Here is an 18,479-nt window from a genome sequence, read left to right as displayed (position 1 = left end):
ACGCTTTTCACTGAGCGTAGCTCTGACGTCAGAGATGAATGGTACCAATGCGCAGTGATCATGGAGCCGTCATTTACCCGTAACAAGACCGGAAACGCTCTGTGATGTCTTTCAAAATATAAGCAAAGTAAAGCTCCATTTTACGTCAGACTTCCTCTTTATTTCCATTAGAACAGCAAAAATCGGAGGCAATTTTCAACATCTGAAGGGAGACAATAAAAAAGAAAGATTTCTGTTAATGGCATTTTTTTTTCTTTAATACTTTGTGAAATTTTAAAGAAAATTTTTTTTGTTGTCATGCATTTTAGTACGTCACATATCTATAGTGCAAAATGATTAAGCACGTTTGCTGACTTGTCCCTGTGAATGTACTAGTTTAGTTGCCCTGACACAGATTTCTTCCTCAAAATATTATCAAACTTTGTAAGATTTGGAAAAGAATTAAAATAAAAAAAATAATAATTAGCGAGAAAAACCTGCAAACACTCGAGCCCCAAACTGTGCAAAATCCAGAAAGTTCAATTCAAATCAGATTGACTTTTATGGCGCCAAATCACAACAACAGCCACCTCGAGGTATTTTATACTGTAAGGTACAATAATAGTGAGAAACCCCTAAAATCAAACGACCCCCTTGTAGAAGGGACTTGGGAAGGGACAGTGTTTAACAGGAAGAAACCTCAGGCAGAACCAGACTCAGGGAAGATGAGACGGGATTAAAAAACACATTAATCCCTGAGGAGAGTCAGAGAATGAACTAATGAAACTATTATATATGATTATTATTTTCCCGCAGTTTTTGAATATATTTTTTAAATTCTGTATTATTTGTTTATCTATTTTCGCACATTTCCCACACTAGTTCCTTTACGCTTTTATTTTGAAAGCCACACGCCCTCGGTCGGCCTGCCCTCTGTGTTTACTTCACGCAGCTGAAAGCTCGGGAGGGAGAGGGAGAGAGAGATCCTGAGTTGACAGTGTGACACATTAACACGGGGACTCGCTGGAATGATCCGTGGCCGGTGTGCTGTCCTCGGTACCGGGATTTCCACTGAACTGCGGCCTCGTTAAAACCCTGCGGCTCACCGTCCGGAGCCCCGCGCGCTCCCGCAGGTGTAAATGTGCCAGAATGGACGCTGCTTCAGATTCCTCTGTGGTGAGTAGGACTGCTGTAGTTGCGTGCATGCATGCAATGCTGGTGGTGTTTTGAGGAGGGGGGTCTTGTGTAGTAAAGGTGTGTTAAGTCAGCTGGGCCTCCTTTGGGTTTGAGCTGGGGGGCACTTTTCCCCTCACTGCGCATCTTTCGGGTATCATTTTAGCATGCTGCCCGTGTCCGCTCGCCTCTCATATGTGCGCTGTTTGCGCAGGCTGCTCTTCTCCGCACTGTCATGTTGTTGTGGATGCAGCCAGCAGGCATGTTGACAGTTGGCTGGTCCCATATGGGCAGTAGCACCTATATGCGGGTGTAGGAAAAAATAAAAATGTGAGAGATAAAAGGCAGGGTGGTCATCTAACAGCTTTAACACAGAAAACCGCTGAGATTGATGAATCCGGTGTGAGGGGCGCCTGAAGTGTTTCCCGTGGTATAGGGCAGCTAGTTTACAGGGATGGAACTTTATTATACACCTTCAATAACATACAGAGGAGACATGGAAGTGCGGGTTACAGCGCTGAAGGAGGCTCATGGTGTTACAGTGTACTTCTTATATGCGTGAGGGATTGCTGGCACTCTAATGTTCCTGTTATTTCTGCATTAGTTTGTTATAAAACCACTGTCATTTACTGGCACAGCAGGAACATAAAAACGAAAATTAAAGCAGATAAAGTAGAGCATCAGGGTCAGGGATTTATCAGAGCTGCGTTGGAGGTTAAATTGCGTGCCTTTGACCCTGAAGCAGGAACTCTTTACTATCAAAGAGTTTGCATGTGAATAATGGTGCTTATATTTAGCCTATTGGTCTATACTTTAATCAAATGTACCAGGAAACTGATTTTACTACTAACTATAGATTTGATGACCCCACACCCTCTTCCAGTTTATCTCGAGTCTCACAGGCTGGGAGTCTGGAGCAGCAATTATAACAGGTCCTTGGCCTCATAATCTGCGTATGTGTACTTTTGTGCACGCAAGTACACACGCGCGCGCAAACCTTGTAAATCAATACTCCACCATCACCTTGGACCGGTTACACAACCAATCTCTTTGCGTGCATGACTGGCATGCAGTTGTACAGTATGTTCACATGTCGCAGAGACTAGAGGGATGGCTGGCTTTGTTGTTAAAAAACAAACAAAATTTTAAAAAAGAGAGCAAACTTCACCAAAAGTGCATTTTTGTACCTTGTTGTTGTTTCCATCACCAGGCGTTAGACTGGTCTCAGTCTGCTGAGATAAATATGAGGTTTAGATTTAGATGGACTAATGTCAATGCCCAGGTTTGCTTATCAGCACACAGCAACGCACATTGACCTCACCTAACTTGCCCTATTATCAGACGAGTGCACCAGTGTGTGCGCTCTTGAGAGGACTGTGTGTGTGTGTGTGTGTGTGTGTGTGTGTGTGTCTCCTTTCTTTTCTTCAGTGTCTTGAAACATTAACACCTACATGTTGTCATTGTCAAAGAGGCAAAGAGTTCAGCTCTGTTGATATTACTTTGCGTCTGTGTGTGTGAGTGAAAGAAAAATCAGAGCGATGAAGATGTCAGCCTCCTATTATAAGAAAAATGACTCACTCTTTTCTCACAGGTACATTTCTCCCAAAAAGCCCAAAGAGCGTTTTAGGCTTTCATAGTCTGATTTAAGCAACCGCAGATTGCTATGAGGTTAGAGCGGCTTTTATTTTGCTTTTCTTACTGTATTTAGTTGTTAGGTGTGTCCCCTGACAACACTTGTTTGGATCTGTGTTGTCTTTTAAATTCAGGTGAGTTGGACACACCTAGGCGAGGATCAGTACACAGGAATGTTCTTGGCCTGCAAATTGTGTGTTTTGTGTCGTCGCCATGCTCCTGGTATGCAGGTTCTTGGAAGCGGAATGGCATGCCTCCCCTGCAGGCATTGTTTCGTAACCCAGGGCCGTGAAGCAACACACTGCATGACGAGAGTAACTTGTGGCAATCGGGGCAGGGGCGTCTGACGTAAGCGTGTCGGAATTTGAGATGAATTAGTTTAGTTTGTCATCTTGGGCGGGCAAAAGGTGACAGATAGAAAATTTAAAATGTAGCCTGTACAGTATAATTCCTGAGCTAATGTGAATCAGGAGAAATAATTGAGTGGCTTGTTAGAGTGACGGAAAATGATGTGGAAGGTGTTTTAATATTTAATGAAGTTTGTAAAATTGTAAAAAAAAATATTTGGTGGTTAGTATAACAGATGGACACCGCTACCGTGAGGTAACCCATTAAAATTTAAAGTCTCTTCTTTGCTTGTTCTGTAATATAAAACTCAATTAAAATATTGTTTAAAAAATAATGAGAGTCTCAAAATAAGCATTTTTACTGTAACCATGTTGGGTTTTTTAATTTAGGAATTGGAAGATCTGACCGGGAAACCCAGCCCTCACTAGCTGAGACCTTAGCCAGAGAACATATGTGCAATCCTCCGTTGTGATCATGATTTCCAAAATGGACTTACTGTAATCCAGGCTCTCATTGGGGTTGCTAATAAAAACCAAAATGAGATCATTTTAATGATCATTTGGATTTGAATGAGACCCTAAACTAATCAGGAAAAGTGTTTCCACAAGTCAGGGCTCAGGGAGTTTTCCCTCATTGACTGCTGTAGGACCAGAAGTCCTTTTTGCAACCACTGGGTTTTCCCCCTGGTGGTTATTAAATGCCACTTTAAGGCACTTCCTTATTGGCTTTTTGGGCACAATTTCTTACAATATGTAAAAGGAAAAACAAAACAAAGAAATAACCTAATTATAAAAATCAATACAAGTTTTAAGAGCCCTTAAAATAACAGTGCATATGTCCTAGCCTTTTATCCTGCACAGCTGTGTCACTGAGACAGTAAATGCAACTCAGAGTAGGTGTAGTGTTTGTCTGTTGCCAAAAACTACAGTGAATGTAAAATACAAACGTGAGTCAAAACATGATCAAAAATATCCTCTCTGAATATAAACTTGTCACTATATTTCCTAATGTATTGTGTTGGGTTCTCCATATTTTATTGCTAGTTTCTGTTTTCATTTTTTTAAATTTCATAGCAAATAAAGACACTTTTTAAAAAATAATTGATATTATAAATGTAGTTATTTTGCTGTTTAGTTATACCTTAAAATATGTCAGTCTGTTTTTTTCTGACTCTGGCAGACAGCAATCCCATAGTCTATAAAAGAATATAGAGCTTTGGATAGGATGGGCTGTTGAACACTCATGGTCTCTGCTTGCTGTTCCCTGATGTTACTCTTAGTTCAGAGTTATAATTTATCCAACACTAGTTTATGAACAAATACCTACAAAGCTAGTTATATGGGTTTTAGTTATGCTTTGTTTTTTTGCAAAGTGAGATGCTGACCATGATAAACCATGACTCTTCAAGTTTTCTCCAAGCACTGTTAAAGATAACCTTACATAACAACTGGACTTTAGACTCTTGGCTCACTCTCTGCAATTAGAGCTATTATTATTATGACACTGTGGCTTTGGTCCAGCTAATGTCAAAACAATGAGCAGTAATGGTGAGCAAATATTAGTTCATCAGACAGGTTCATGATCCATTGTTTAGCAGAGTAAGTGACTATTATCATGAGTGGTTGTGTTTTGGTTTCTTGTATCTCTTACTGTTTTCACCGTTCTCACCCTCAGATCATAGCGAAGTGGGACTGAACTGAGTGGAGCACTCAAAACTCTAAATATTTGCCACAGCCAGTTGAGTACCTTGCTATCAAAAGCTACCTCAAGGAGATCAACAGTTAGCCCAGAATTAGCTCAAACACCACCACCACCAACCTCACGTACGTTCAGCCTAATCAGGAGGAGATGAAGGACTGACAGCTGAAGACCGGCAGGTGACAGAAGGCAGCTCCGACCTCCCCATCCGCCAACAGCCATGGCGGGGCTGAAGCGCCATCATGATGGGAAGATTGCAGGGCTGTACGACCTGGACAAGACGTTGGGTCGTGGACACTTTGCTGTGGTCAAACTGGCCCGCCATGTATTCACTGGAGAAAAGGTATGCTCGTCCAAGTCTGTACATGCAAGTTCGATGATTTGTTGCCAGTTACTAGATTTCTTCACTTTGAAAAAAAAGTTTCAGAATACTTTTACAGACGTCACCCTTGTTCTTAGAAACAGGCATACCAAAGAAGGGTGACTGCGAGCACTGATGAGACTAAATATTTCTAATAGTGTGATTCTGTTCTTGATGCACATCAAACATCTGTACTATCTCTACTAAGCACCTCTAAGTGAAGATAATACAGTCTGACTGTTTCTGTGCAAGTGCTTCAACAGCTGCTGACGTTACCAGTGCTGCTATTGTTCTAATCAGTTCTAACTTCTGTCTTTCAGGTTGCGGTGAAGGTGATCGATAAGACCAAGCTGGACCCGGTCGCACGGGGTCACCTTTTTCAGGAGGTGCGATGCATGAAGATGGTGCAACACCCCAACGTGGTACGCCTCTACGAGGTCATCGATACGGCCACAAAGCTCTACCTCATCTTGGAGCTGGGTGACGGAGGAGACATGTATGACTGCATCATGAAACATGAAGGAGGCCTCAGCGAGGAGGTTAGTGGGGCTAATGAACATGCAGAGGTGTCCTTCATGCAGTCTACCAAACCTTGAGTTACTTCTTTGTTTCTGTACTTGATCTTGGGTACTTGAAGAAAGAACCTTAACACATTAATTTAGTTTATCTGGAGATGGGAAGGGAAGCATTTTTTAAAAGAACAGAATTTGGTTGCATTGGTTTGGTTTATTTCTAGCTAGTATGAAATTGTGAGGAAATATAGTGAAGAATAGTTCAATGGTAGCCAGAAGCATTATATATGCAGATACTTGGAAGTTAATAAATTCTAGAGATAAGTAAGCAACAGTGATGCTGAAAGCAATAACACTGTAACTAAAGGAGGGCAAAAGGAGTCTTTATTCCACATTTAGCGGCGAGTTGAACAAAATTCCTTTGCGGATGCAAATTTTGTTTATCACAACATTGCATACAGACAACATGTGTTCAATGTGACATGTGAAAGAAAGATGATGATTATGACAATCAGATTTGTAATAAATCTTTTATAAAAACATACAGTTGTTAATAATCACTGTATGTTTGACACTGGTTGTTCAAAGTTCCCTTCACATTTTCTCACCTGTTTAAGAAGAGATGGGGTCGTGCCTAAAGGAAATAAAAAATCCTCATACAAGCACCTCTAAAACTCACTAACTGCGTAATAGTTATATTGTCTGTTTTATCAGAAAACAAAAGTGGAAAAACAAAGTGTTTGCCATGTTTCCGCGATCGTTGATGAGCTATTCCAGTCTTCTCGCTAAGCTAGCTAGCTACATGTACTTTCTGGCCACTTCAGAAAAACAGGAACAAGTTGCAAACACCACACTAACATTAGCATTCTGTTGGAGTTAAATATTCAAGTTCGAGTCAAATTTTCCCGCTCTAATTCTGCAGATCCTGACTCTTTATCTATTCCAAACTTTTCTCAAGCTAACTCTTGCTAACTTCTTTTTAGTTTGCTGTTTGTTTTCTGGGTCTTGGAGCATTTTTATTGTATTTTTTTACATTTGTCTCTCCTCTTTAAGGTGGCCAAGTGTTACTTTGCCCAAATCGTCCATGCCATCTCCTACTGCCACCGGCTACATGTGGTGCACAGGGACCTGAAGCCTGAAAACGTGGTGTTCTTCGAGAAGCAGGGTGTCGTCAAGCTCACCGACTTCGGGTTCAGCAACCGGTTTCAACCTGGGAAAAAACTAAACACCTCCTGCGGCTCGCTGGCCTACTCAGCGCCTGAAATACTGCTGGGGGATGAATACGACGCTCCTGCTGTGGGTAAGTCTGAAGAAGTGACAGAGAGTAGCTGCTGGGGTACATCTGTGGTGATTTATTTTAGTTCCTACAGCTTTAGCTTTACTAAAACAGGACACCCTCTGAGTTGTTAGTGCAGTGTTGTATTAAGCAGCAGCTCACATTCACATTCAATCACTGTCTCAGCTGTGATAGCTCTGACCAAGCTATATGGCCTGCAATGGTTTGTAAGGAACCTGTAGACCTGCTTGGCACACTGCCGGTATTATCAGGCAGCTGATAGAAGGAGAGGAGCTGTTCAAAGTTCAGAGCATGATAGCATACCTTGAAACCTGGAAATGAGATGATCCACAGCCCTGCAGTCCTGCACCTGCAGTTTATTTCTGTCTGCAGTTTGCTTTCATTTGCCTCTCTGTGAATAACAAAATCTGATATCAGATCGGGCTGAAATTGGTTTCTCAGCACTCTCTTCTTCTGTAATTGGAGCGCGCACTCACCTCACCATCAGTGTCACCACCACCACTCCCCCCCCATCGTCTCTCCCATCAATAGTGCTCCCAGTTCTTGCTGCTGAGGCGCAGTTAAGATATTGAATTATATTGTAACGGAAAACAAATCAAACATAATTGTGCAGAGTGAGGGAAAAGAGGGCAAGAGAAAGAAAGGGAAATAAGAGGGAAACTGACAGAGCGAGAAAAAGGCATCAGGAGTCCCTCTGTCTACCCAGAGGCCTCTCTGTCAGGAGCAGGAGAAAAGCATTTTCTGTTTTTCTGACTGAGTGGATTTGCAATGGCTATTTTCTTCTCCCTGCCTTCACTGCCTCTCACTCTCTTTTGTGCCAAGCGGTGTCCATATTTTGAAAGCAATAATAGTCTTATTTGACTGCGCGTGTGTGTTTTCGTATGGATGATGTGTGAGTTGCTGAATGTGTGGGGCCTGTCTGAGCACTTGTTAGTGGACATTTTGCGGCGTGTGTGTGTTTGTTCTCTGGACCGTGCATACTGCCTGTGCACTATTGCTCATTCAGCTGAGATGATGATGTTTTGATTGCAGGGATTATCCACCCAGCCGGGATGTAATATTGTGTGATTGTATCAGCAGTGCTGTCTGATGGGCGAACAGGCTAAATGGAGGCCAGCAGTCCTGACGTTCAGGTCTTTGAGGTAACCTGGGCTGGGATTACACTGCTGCCAGGCTACCTGCTGACAGTCTGTAGGGCAACTGAGCTTTTCCGGTGACTTGCCACATGGCGGTCGGCCCAGTTTGTTGCAGAGATAAGAAGCTGTCCTCGCCTGGCTTTCTCACTTCGGGCCTGCTTGGCATTGGTTTTTGTTTTTTTTCAGGAAGTGCTGAAAATATTTTGAGATTAAACGTGAGTCAGTCCTGCAGATTGTGCAGAAGGAGCCAATTTGCAGGAGGCAAACACTCCAAGCTTCAAGCAAACCACACAAAAACTATAATTATTTATAAATGGTGTCACATTGCTTCAAATTTAACTTCATCTCTCAGCTCTCACAGTTTTTCATTAGAGGTTAGTATGCTGTTTATTGTTGCTTGTCACTTAATGAAATATCAGAACATAGTGAAAATGCCCATCAAACCTTACTGCTGTATAAATGTAACTAACAATCACTCTGTATTTAAAATACTTGTTTTTTGTCACTCAGTGAAGCGATTTCAGCCTCAAGTTGAAAAATGAATTGGTCATGGCAGACTAGAAGTGAAATTAAAAGGAAAATTGAGACCCAGATATGTGTGTGAAACTGTATTCTTCTATGAAAAACTAAATGATTTTGTTGGACAAATGAGTCCTCTCTGTAAATATTCTTCGGTGTGTGGGCTTCCTCCTTTTTGTCTTCAGTAAATGGAAAGTTAAATATAGATTTCCTCTTCCTCTTCATGAAGCACAACCTGCACCTAAAAAAGAAATAACTTACCTAATAGTGATTATTCTGGGTACATGCATACTTTAAAGCATATCTATGCATAATGACCATACACAAATGGAAATGTTTATTGATTGATTGATTTAGAAAAAGATGTTGTATAAAGATGAGTAGGACAGGATGCTTGAGTTGGCCCACTCAGTGTTCAGGGTTAACCCGGTGAAGACACAAGGGACTGGTTATCCTGTTGGTTATCATTGTTAAAATGGTGTTCAGGGCAGCAAAAAGGATGTTTACACTGCCAGCTGTCACCAATAAAGAGTCGGCGTTGTTAGAGAGAGAGATGCTGATGTGCGCTGACGCGAACAGTGTTATCCAGAGATGTGTGAGCCATCTGGTTTATAAATAAAGTTATCGAGGAAGGAAGTTTGGCCGACCGCTGACGCAAGTAATGAGGGAGCAGGGTCGCGGTTGCTAGGATACGTTGGTTGGGGGTAAGGTGGCAGTGGGGACTGCAGCAGCATTTGCTCCCTCCATCAGCAGTATGAAGCACTCCTTCACTGCCTCAAAGCAATAAATCCTCACCACCCACAGTAAACTGCCACATTTACTCCACCAGATTGAACTCTCCTGAGTATCCTGGCAAACTGGAGTGATATGAAGACGTATCACCAGGGGTCCCGAGCACTGTAAACCCACTTCCAATCTGTTTACCTCCTTTTTTTGGGTCTTCTCAAACTTCCAAGTTAGAAGAGCACAGGTTTTGTTCAGATAGTAATTGTAGCATGCTGTAGCATGTGCTGTTCTTTTGAGAAAACCATGGACTGTATATAAAAGATGGACATAGCTACAGCGACATCACCCATTGCTTTTGCACTCCCATTTTAATTTTTTTCATTATTATTTTTTTAAGGTTTGCTTTTTTCTCTTTTTTTTGAGATAGAAATTGGCATATTTGGGCGCGAGGACTGAGTGCTAGCAAGCTTGTTTAGGACCTAGCTACCTGCTATATAGTCACACAGGAACTCACAAAATGACTGTGCACTGCAAAAGCTGGTTTTATTACATTTATCATCACCACTCTTGTCTAAGTTCTCAGTCATGCAGGTCATGATAGTCTAAGGAACTTGGGAAGAAAACGACTGGACTTCTTTAAGTTTTGTCCAAGAAGCTTCTTCAGTTCTAAAACCAAATGGTGGAGAGTCCCAGGTATCAAAACCCTAGTGGGGGCTGTCCCTTAGGTGGTGGTTGTCCCGCTATTAGTCATGTGTGCCATCACATTAGCCAAGGTGTGAAAAAAGGTGTGGGTCTTTACCACAGATCAGCTAGATCAGCTAATGCAAGATGTGAGTGGGGGTTGAGGCACGTGAGAAGGAATTTTAAGACTCCATTGTAGGTGGGAGACAGTTGGTGTTGTAAGCCATGCCCACTGATAAATGATGGTTGTTCACAGTGGTCATAAATAGCCTCCTTTACTCCTCTTTCAAACCATTTGTCTTCTAGGTCAAAAATGGAAACATTGCATAGCATCTTCGACCTCTGCTAGGGTTTAAATACCTGGGACCCGCCACCTTTTGGTTTTAGAGCCGAAGAGGTCTCTTGGCTGAGCAGTGAAACGTCTTCAAAACGTAAAGAAGCCTAGCTGCTTTCTTTCCAAGTTCCTTAGGTCACCACTCTTCTAAACACTGATGTAATGCCTAAGTAGTGAAAATTAGCACCTAGCTAGCTAACAAACACAATGAACTAGCTAATGAACAAAGAGTATCTCATAGCTGACAAGGGCCAAATTTATCTCAGGAAAGTCTAAAAAGTAATCTAAAAGGAGCGAACAGCTTGCAGCTGCTAGTGGCATAAAATAGTTTATTTCAGTTTGAAATCCAGATGCTGACTAGCATCTCTTTAGCTTCCATAATGTGACTTATTTCAAAGTAAAATGGAACATATTTGTGGGGTTTAATGTAGATGTGGGCAGATCAATCCAAATATTGATAGTATCAATACCAGTGGTTGTACTGATATCATATTGATATTAGTACTAAAGGATTGATACTTTATTTCTATCCTCCAAGTTCAGTATTGGGTTTACCTAATAAATTTGTTTTTTCTGGAAATGAGAAGATGCCTTTTTGTGTTGACTGTCACATCTATTTTACTTACAACCTATTGATTGCACATTTAAACAACACATGTCGACCCGAAGTGCTTTAAAGACAGCACATTTACATTTCAGGTCCAAAAAAACACAGTTTCAAAATGCATGAAAAGCAGAAATGTGTGTTTTGTTGTTTAAATTAATTATTGTAAAAAGTAAAAACCTCAGTAAAATTGCAAATTGATGATGATTCATCTAATCATGACACAATGGTCTCACCTACATAAGCTGACTTTATAAGTTAAAAATATCAGTATCAGTTTTGGTGTTGGCAATACTGGCCCTGTATTTAGTGGGTATCGGATTAATGTCAAAATTTGAAGTATCGCACACCACTAGTTTAATGGTCAAATGCATTTTATAGATGTTTGATTAAATCATTTTATGGTTAAGAAATGATACAGGTACTAAATTAGACCTGGATTTTGTGTTTTTTACTTAAGTCAATCTTAAGAGCAGACAAAGCTTACTATGAAATTTGCTGAAAAGGGGTCAAAACCGTGACTAAGACCGAGTCTGCTTGCTTTTATGTCACAGCCTCTGCTCGCAGTCTGTATATGACAGCAGAATGTGTGTCAGTGGACCATCCTGCTGACCCGAGCAGCAGTGGAAGCCCTGAGCAATAAAGTTGCTCTTTTGAATCAGACCAAGAGAAGCGTTCCATAAAATTAGCATTTGTATGAAGCTTTGAGGGATGAACACGTTAACCCACTTTCACTGGACGGCGCGTTTGTGTGGAAGCGCGTGCACCAGCGTAAGTGTGAGCATGACGCTGGCGGCAGGCAGCAGCACTGAGCTTCATCCTCGGTTAGACAGATGTGTCCTAAGCTGGCACACATTCATGGAAATGGCTCTGATCGAATATGATTCATGCTTCATTTGAACTTGGGGAAGAGACAGCTCTTGTTTTTTTGGGGGGTGGGGGTTTCTTCTTTATCTAGGTCACTAAGCAGACAGAACATACGGGCTTCACTTTGTTGAACAGTCATCTTTATTTTCTGGCCTTCTTACAAAAACCACAGTTTTTTTCTGACCATAATGACTCGTTCAGTACAAACAGACCACATTCTCTCTCTGTGTCTCTGCAGATATCTGGAGTCTGGGCGTGATCCTCTTCATGCTGGTCTGTGGTCAGCCCCCCTTTCAGGAGGCTAATGACAGCGAAACGCTCACTATGATCATGGACTGCAAATACACGGTGCCGTCGCACATCTCCCATGCATGCAGAGAGTAAGTAACAAGCGCACGCACATAGCCGCAAAGATGGACAGAGTACTCTGCAGGTGCTGCATATTTCATGTTTGTAGATGTGTGAAGAAAAGAGAGCAAAGAGAGAGGTGCGGTCTCCTTTCGTTGTCCTGCTTTCACTCAGTGCTGCAGTCAGCTGCTCCACCAGAGATGCAGTGCTGCGTTAAGTGTATCTAATGCACCCTTTAAAATTGGACTTCTATTTTTAACATTGTGAGGGTTTAACGATGAGTCAAAGCAGAGCTGGGCGAAATAGTTGCAGAATACATTTTGAACGGCTGAAGCTTTGCAGACACATACTGTTAGTGAACATGGCTTCATTGGGTCAGGTTGACTTTCACAAAGCACCCCAAATATTGGCACGTAGCCCAGTTTGTGTGATGTTTATTTGAACCCTCACCCAAATCTATTGCCAACATGGGCCTGATAAAACAGCACTTCTACCTATTTGTTTGGGTGATTTAGCCAGTGGATTTAGTATATCTTGCTAAGCCAGAGTGCAAAAAACAAATAGCTTGTGTGCAGACCCAAACAGGGTTCTTTCAGTGCCAGTACTGCTATTGTTTGGAGGAGAAACACATGCAGTCAGATATTATAAGCGCTAACTTCTAATCAAAGCTCTAGATTAGGTGCATTGATAATTTGCAAGAGAAAACGCATCGCTTCATAATCCTGGCTCATTTGTTAGCTGTGTGGCTAGCAGCTGAATAGGCAACACCCTGTTCCACTCATGTGTAGGTGTACAGCATGCACAGTTTGTTGGAAGCTCTGCATGCTGTACACCTACTTGTATTGCAGGCCTGGAGGCTTGAACTCGTGCCAGGAGGTTAGCTGTTAGGTTAGCTGATAAAGATTAATAGCCTACTGTTGCTATGAGCTATTTTACACATATAAAAACAATAAGTAGTTATAAAAAGAATAAAGAACCAGACAAATGAGATACCTTAGTTCTGTCCCATCTGTAAGTCTGTTCGGTAACATGGCATGGGTTTGGACAAAACCCTGCAAATGTAATAAATTGAAATTTTCTATTACCATTCATTCTTATTTCATTCGTAACACCAGTTTCTGCCTTTTAAACATTCCTACATCAACGGCCAGATGTTTCTCTGGTGTGTCAGGAGTACTTACCTCCACTGTGATTCCCTCCAGTCTTATAGGCCACATGCTGCAGAGAGACCCCAAGAAGAGAGCGACCCTAGAGCAGATCGAGAGCCATCAGTGGCTTCAAGGTGTCGACCCGTCCCCGGCCACAAAGCTATCTACTCCTCTGGTGTCCCATCGCAGCTTGTCGGAGGAGGAGCATGGCTCCATCATCCAACGCATGGTGCTCGGGGGCATCGCAGACAGAGACGCCATAACTGAGTATGTGTCCCTCTCTCATACAATCACACATAAGTAAAAATCAATGCAAAGCTGTTCTATCTTGTGTAATCTCCGAAAATTCGTCATGGTTCACTCGTCCCACTGAAGTGTAATTGAGTGTCTTCAGCAGTTTAATTGGCATTAACAAGCAGCTGGCAGTCAATCCTGAGCTGTCAAATTAAATCTCCCCTCCCGTCACTTCCCTTTTTCCACTCACGGGTGGGGTGAGGCGCTGATCTGTGTTCCATATATGCGTGTGCGCGTGCATACTTTTGTGCATTTTGGACCTCAATTTGATTTCTGTCTCCTCCGTCACAGGGCTCTGGAGTCTAACCAGTACAATCACATCACAGCTACCTACTTCCTGCTGGCCGAGAGGATGCTGAGGGAGAGACAAGAGAAGGAGCAACACAGCCAGACACGATCACCCAGCCCCAGCAAGGCCCAATTCAGGTACACACACACCCCAGCGCACATACACAAACATTTCCTGAGACAGACAGAATGCTGCCTCTGCAGTGCTGCGTACTGTCAGTTTACGCAAAACAAGTCTGACAGAGGATGGACAGACGGAGCCCTTTTTTTTCAGCAGGGATTGAAGGACACACTGAGAATAGAAGAGAGGCTGCAGATCAGCAACACTGTGAGGGATGTGCTACCAGAAATATCCTGCAACAGAACAAAAGCAGCGTCTTTTTATTTTCTCTTCTGAGAGACTGAATCTAACATTGAAGATTTAACTATGAAGTTACACTAAACCTCTAAAATAAAGAGAATTTTATATAATTGTATGAAAATATTAAGTAAATGAGATTAGAAGAAAAAAGTAATATAGATTAAAGAATAATCTCACTGCTTGTTTTGTGGATTCGACATATTTAGCTCTATTGTCTTGCATCACAATTTTAAGGCCAGTCAGAGTTGGAGAGGAGCATCATATTTCCCAAAGTGCCTTCAACCATCTCTCATAAATTCCTAGCAATATAGCACTGAACTTAAATTCAACCACTCAAACAGAATTAAATATTAACAGCATGGTCATTTACCACTCTTATTCTAATGTAGGATAAATGGAGAAAATAATGTGGCTGTTACTGTTAGAGAAATAAATAATTCAGCATTTTGTGAAATTTTCTTTGAGTCTCAGAACAAATCAGTGAAGCATAGCTAGCGGCTAGTTAGCTTAGCTTGGTGTAAACTGTTAAAATACGTAAAATAGTGAGTAAGACGAGGTGGAAGAGAGTCATTAACAAACACCTGAAGATCAACATTTTATACATGGTATCACTTTTTTACATTTACATGGTTTTAATGCATCCACAGGTTTTAATTAATGCACAGAGCCGGGAGTCAGTTAGCAGATAGCTTTGGTTGGAGATTTTAAATATAGAAAATTGCTAACTTTTGATAAATTGGTAGCTTACGGTATATTTGTGTACTTCATTTATCTTATATATGCTATAAAGGGGGTTTATTAGGAATCTTCAGTGTTTTATTTAGCTTTATATTTTTAGTTATGTTATACAGAACCAGGCTAGCTGCTATAAGTTTTTATGCTAACCTTTCTAGCTGATTACAGCTAGGTATTTACTCCATTTATTTATCAGTTTTTTTGTCTCTTGAAAAAAAAAAGTAAATGTCATTTTTTGCAACCATTGAAATAACTTAAGAATCGTATGTAATTTATTAATTCTCAACATTGTATTTGGCCCTTTGCAGGCAGTCTTGGCCCACCAGAGTGGATGTTCACCAGGATGTCAGCGATGGTTTAGGGGGTCCAGCTATCTCCCACCCTGGAGGGCCGCAGTCCCCTGCCCGTAGTGCTGAGAGCCTCCACAAAGGCCCCAGGCCTAAAACAGCTCTGCTAGATGTCAGCCAGCGGCAGGAAAATCACACTCCAGCATCCAGCCAGCAGCAGCAGGCACCACAACAAAACCAGGAGAGAGGGCTCAGACCTCTGGCAAAGCCCCACTCCAACCCCCTTAGGTTGGGCTCTCTTTCTTCAGTGGGTCCTGGAAAACCTCGGAGTCCCAGCCTTTTCAGCGTGGAAGAGGATGAGGAAGAAGATGGGGCAGAAGACAAATGTTTGCCCCCCTGTACACTGCCTTCTCAAGTGGTGCTTCGTTGCAAAGCTTCCTCCTCATCGTCGTCTTTGTCCGGTAATCGGCTAACATCTCGTATGAGTGCTCCAATTCTCAACCAGATCCACGAGGAAGATAAGGAGGATGAGGAGGAAGAGGAAGAGAGCAGGGAGTTGCAGGGACTTGGCCCGCCCAAACCCAGCCTCAGCCTCAATCTGAACTCTAGGATACCTTCACCTTCAACACTCATGTCCTCACCTAAAACTGTTGGTGCACTGGCACCAGTTGCCACGTTCACTCCTAGCTCAGAGACTAGCGATGATGATACAGAAAGTCACTATAAACCTGACACAGCAAGTCTAGATGAACATGGGGTTGAGAGAGGAGGGAGGAAAGAGGATGGAGAGAAAACGGGGGCAGGACAGGACAGTCCTTCCAACTGTGCCAGTCCTGGATCAGGGTCAGGCCAAGGTAAAGGCACAGCCAAGGCTGCCAGCGGTCTGGTGGAAAGCCTAAAGCTGATGAGCCTGTGCCTAAGCTCTCAGTTCCACAACTTAACGGGGGGAGGAGGGGGAGGTGGCGGAGGTGTTGCTGCTGGCAGTGCCGGCAGTGCTGGTGGAGATGCCCAGGACCGTCCCATGTGGAGAATGTGCATGGGCGGATCCACTGGTAGTTTAGATAAGGTCTCGCTCCTGGGTGGCCCCTCACCCAGGGGCAACCTGTACCACCAGCCCCCGCTGGGAGACGCACTGGCAGACCCGCTGCTGGAGGGTCCCTGCTCGGGCCGATTGAGGCTGGGAGAGCTGGACCTGGCCCGGGAAAACCACAGGAACATGAAGAACCGTGTGCTGCAGATGCCTCTGAGCGACAAGACTCTGTCCGTCAACATTCACCGGAGCCCCAAGGAGGGTCTGCTCTGCACGCCAACCCCACACAGCTGCTGCCAGGTCATCTAGAGCACACCTCCACACTCCTCCGCTCATATTCCTGCGACCATTATTATTCTGCTTTCATTTCAGTGATGTCACCACACGAATGCGCATTGTTTTTGCATTTCTATTTCTTCCCTTTTGTTTTGACACGCAGTGGTGAATAACTGGGAGGTCCAAATGCCAAAAATTGCACATTTAGAGACAATAAGTCTCCACGGAGGACACTGGGTGCAATGCCAAGTATGTGAAGCACTTTCAGCAGATTCAACAAAACACGGAAGGGGGGGAGGTCCTAACCGGCAGGTGTGTTTAAATGATGGTACCGAAGGTGCTCACACTTTTACACTCTTAAATACCATATGTGCACAACATTCACACCGTCAGCACTCTGGTAAGCCGATGAAAGGGAAAGCTGTAGATTTTTATTTAAAGTATCATGTTACATATCATCTTTTTGTTGTGTTTTGATGCTGTTTTTTAATATAATTTTTAAATTATATTTTGGACATTTTATCTTTTTTTTATTTTAATGCTTTGACTGAAAGAGTTAAGTGTTTTCACTGAAACAAGGACCAATACAGGGTGAAAATGATGACGGTGGCACACAATATTTTGTAGTCTTATCACTGTTTTATTTTTCTATCTTGAACATGCTCTATGGAAAAGGAAATGCACACTCGCTCGTCAAGTCTCTGCAGGTGAACGGCAGAGTTTGTACATATGTGAATATACCTAGCAGTACTCTGTACCTGTAGTATTAACGGTAACGTTGTATTGCGGTAGAAACCTGAATACTAGATCCTAACGCACCATTATTCGTCATTCCTACTGGATATCCAAGGTTTTGGTTGAACCCAGAGCTCTAAAGCTGTTTAAAGAGATCAGAAATCTCCACCGACACATAATCAAATTATTAAATGTGCAATGGCAGCTTTTTAAAGTGAAGTGGCCCTGTTTCTATGTCCGGTGGAAGGAAGAAAAATTTAAAACTGGGGCAAACCCAAACCATGTTCATCCCGTAGCTGTCCAGGATCACAGTAGCCACTGTTGTAGCGTATTCCAAGACAACAACAACAACAACAATCGAGGGGTTTAAATGGAAAACAACAACACCGCCCCTTAAAGTGTCAGCCTGTGTAACTGGATGTGTGACCCACCCCTAGCGGAATATATAACTTGACAGTGCATGTGTTTTTGCTGTAGCAACCTTACTCTTAACCCACTGAGGTCAAGCCACCTATTGTATCTACCTAAGTAACAGATTCAAATGGTCACTTTACTGTAACCTCACAGCAATACCAGCGACTGCAAAATGTACAACAATAATATATGTGCCATAAGATCTGTCTTGAGCATATTGTACTGTATGTATATGATAGAGATCTATTAAAATAAAATGATGTGAATGAAGTCTCATGTCTGTTTCTCGAATGTTGTAAAAAATTTTCTCTTTTGCCATCAGTGTATCAGAGGTTTAAAGCACAGATTTTATAGATAATAGCCATGGTGATGTCACCCCTTGGTTAATGAGGTCTAATAGATATTGCCTTTATTGCCTAATGGCAGTTACTATAAACCTGATTCAGCAAGTATGGTTGAATGTAGTTTCTGAAGTAAAGTTTTTAAAATAAGTTGTCTATGCACAGCCAAACAAGCCATGATTTTCAGTCTTTTTCTAATGTTATTGTCATCGACTTTAACATTTAACATGCTAACTGAAGCCTGCAGACTCTGAACATGGCACTGTGTGATCTTGAGGTGAATTTGCTGGGACATCCACTCCTGGGAAGACTGTGACATTGTGTTAACACACCTGAATGCTCCAGACCTGCAAAC

At 42.4% G+C, this 18,479-nt stretch overlaps 1 protein-coding gene across 1 annotated transcript; it reads left to right on the top strand.

Annotated features, from left to right (window-relative positions):
- Nucleotides 1-920: 920 nt before the first annotated feature.
- LOC135933200 (SNF-related serine/threonine-protein kinase-like) lies at nt 921-18,046 on the top strand. Its single transcript, XM_065471213.1, has 8 exons — nt 921-1,155; nt 4,807-5,173; nt 5,512-5,730; nt 6,757-7,003; nt 12,106-12,247; nt 13,418-13,630; nt 13,949-14,083; nt 15,350-18,046. The coding sequence occupies exons 2-8, from the start codon at nt 5,051-5,053 to the stop codon at nt 16,665-16,667; spliced, it is 2,397 nt and encodes a 798-aa protein (XP_065327285.1). The 5' UTR covers nt 921-1,155; nt 4,807-5,050; the 3' UTR covers nt 16,668-18,046.
- The last annotated feature ends 433 nt before the right edge of the window (nt 18,047-18,479 follow it).

The sequence above is a fragment of the Pelmatolapia mariae genome, linkage group LG22 (assembly GCF_036321145.2).
Source record: "Pelmatolapia mariae isolate MD_Pm_ZW linkage group LG22, Pm_UMD_F_2, whole genome shotgun sequence".
NCBI classification, from domain to species: Eukaryota; Metazoa; Chordata; class Actinopteri; order Cichliformes; family Cichlidae; genus Pelmatolapia; species Pelmatolapia mariae.
This window is presented reverse-complemented; position numbering and strand designations above follow the sequence as displayed.

Bases quoted from the DNA above. Each gene is read 5' to 3' on its own strand.
- LOC135933200 (XM_065471213.1), top strand. From the start codon at position 5,051: ATGGCGGGGCTGAAGCGCCATCATGATGGGAAGATTGCAGGGCTGTAC. The intron at 7,004-12,105 runs GTAAGTCTGAAG...GTGTCTCTGCAG, and splicing joins ATACGACGCTCCTGCTGTGG to ATATCTGGAGTCTGGGCGTG. The intron at 13,631-13,948 runs GTATGTGTCCCT...CCTCCGTCACAG, and splicing joins GACAGAGACGCCATAACTGA to GGCTCTGGAGTCTAACCAGT.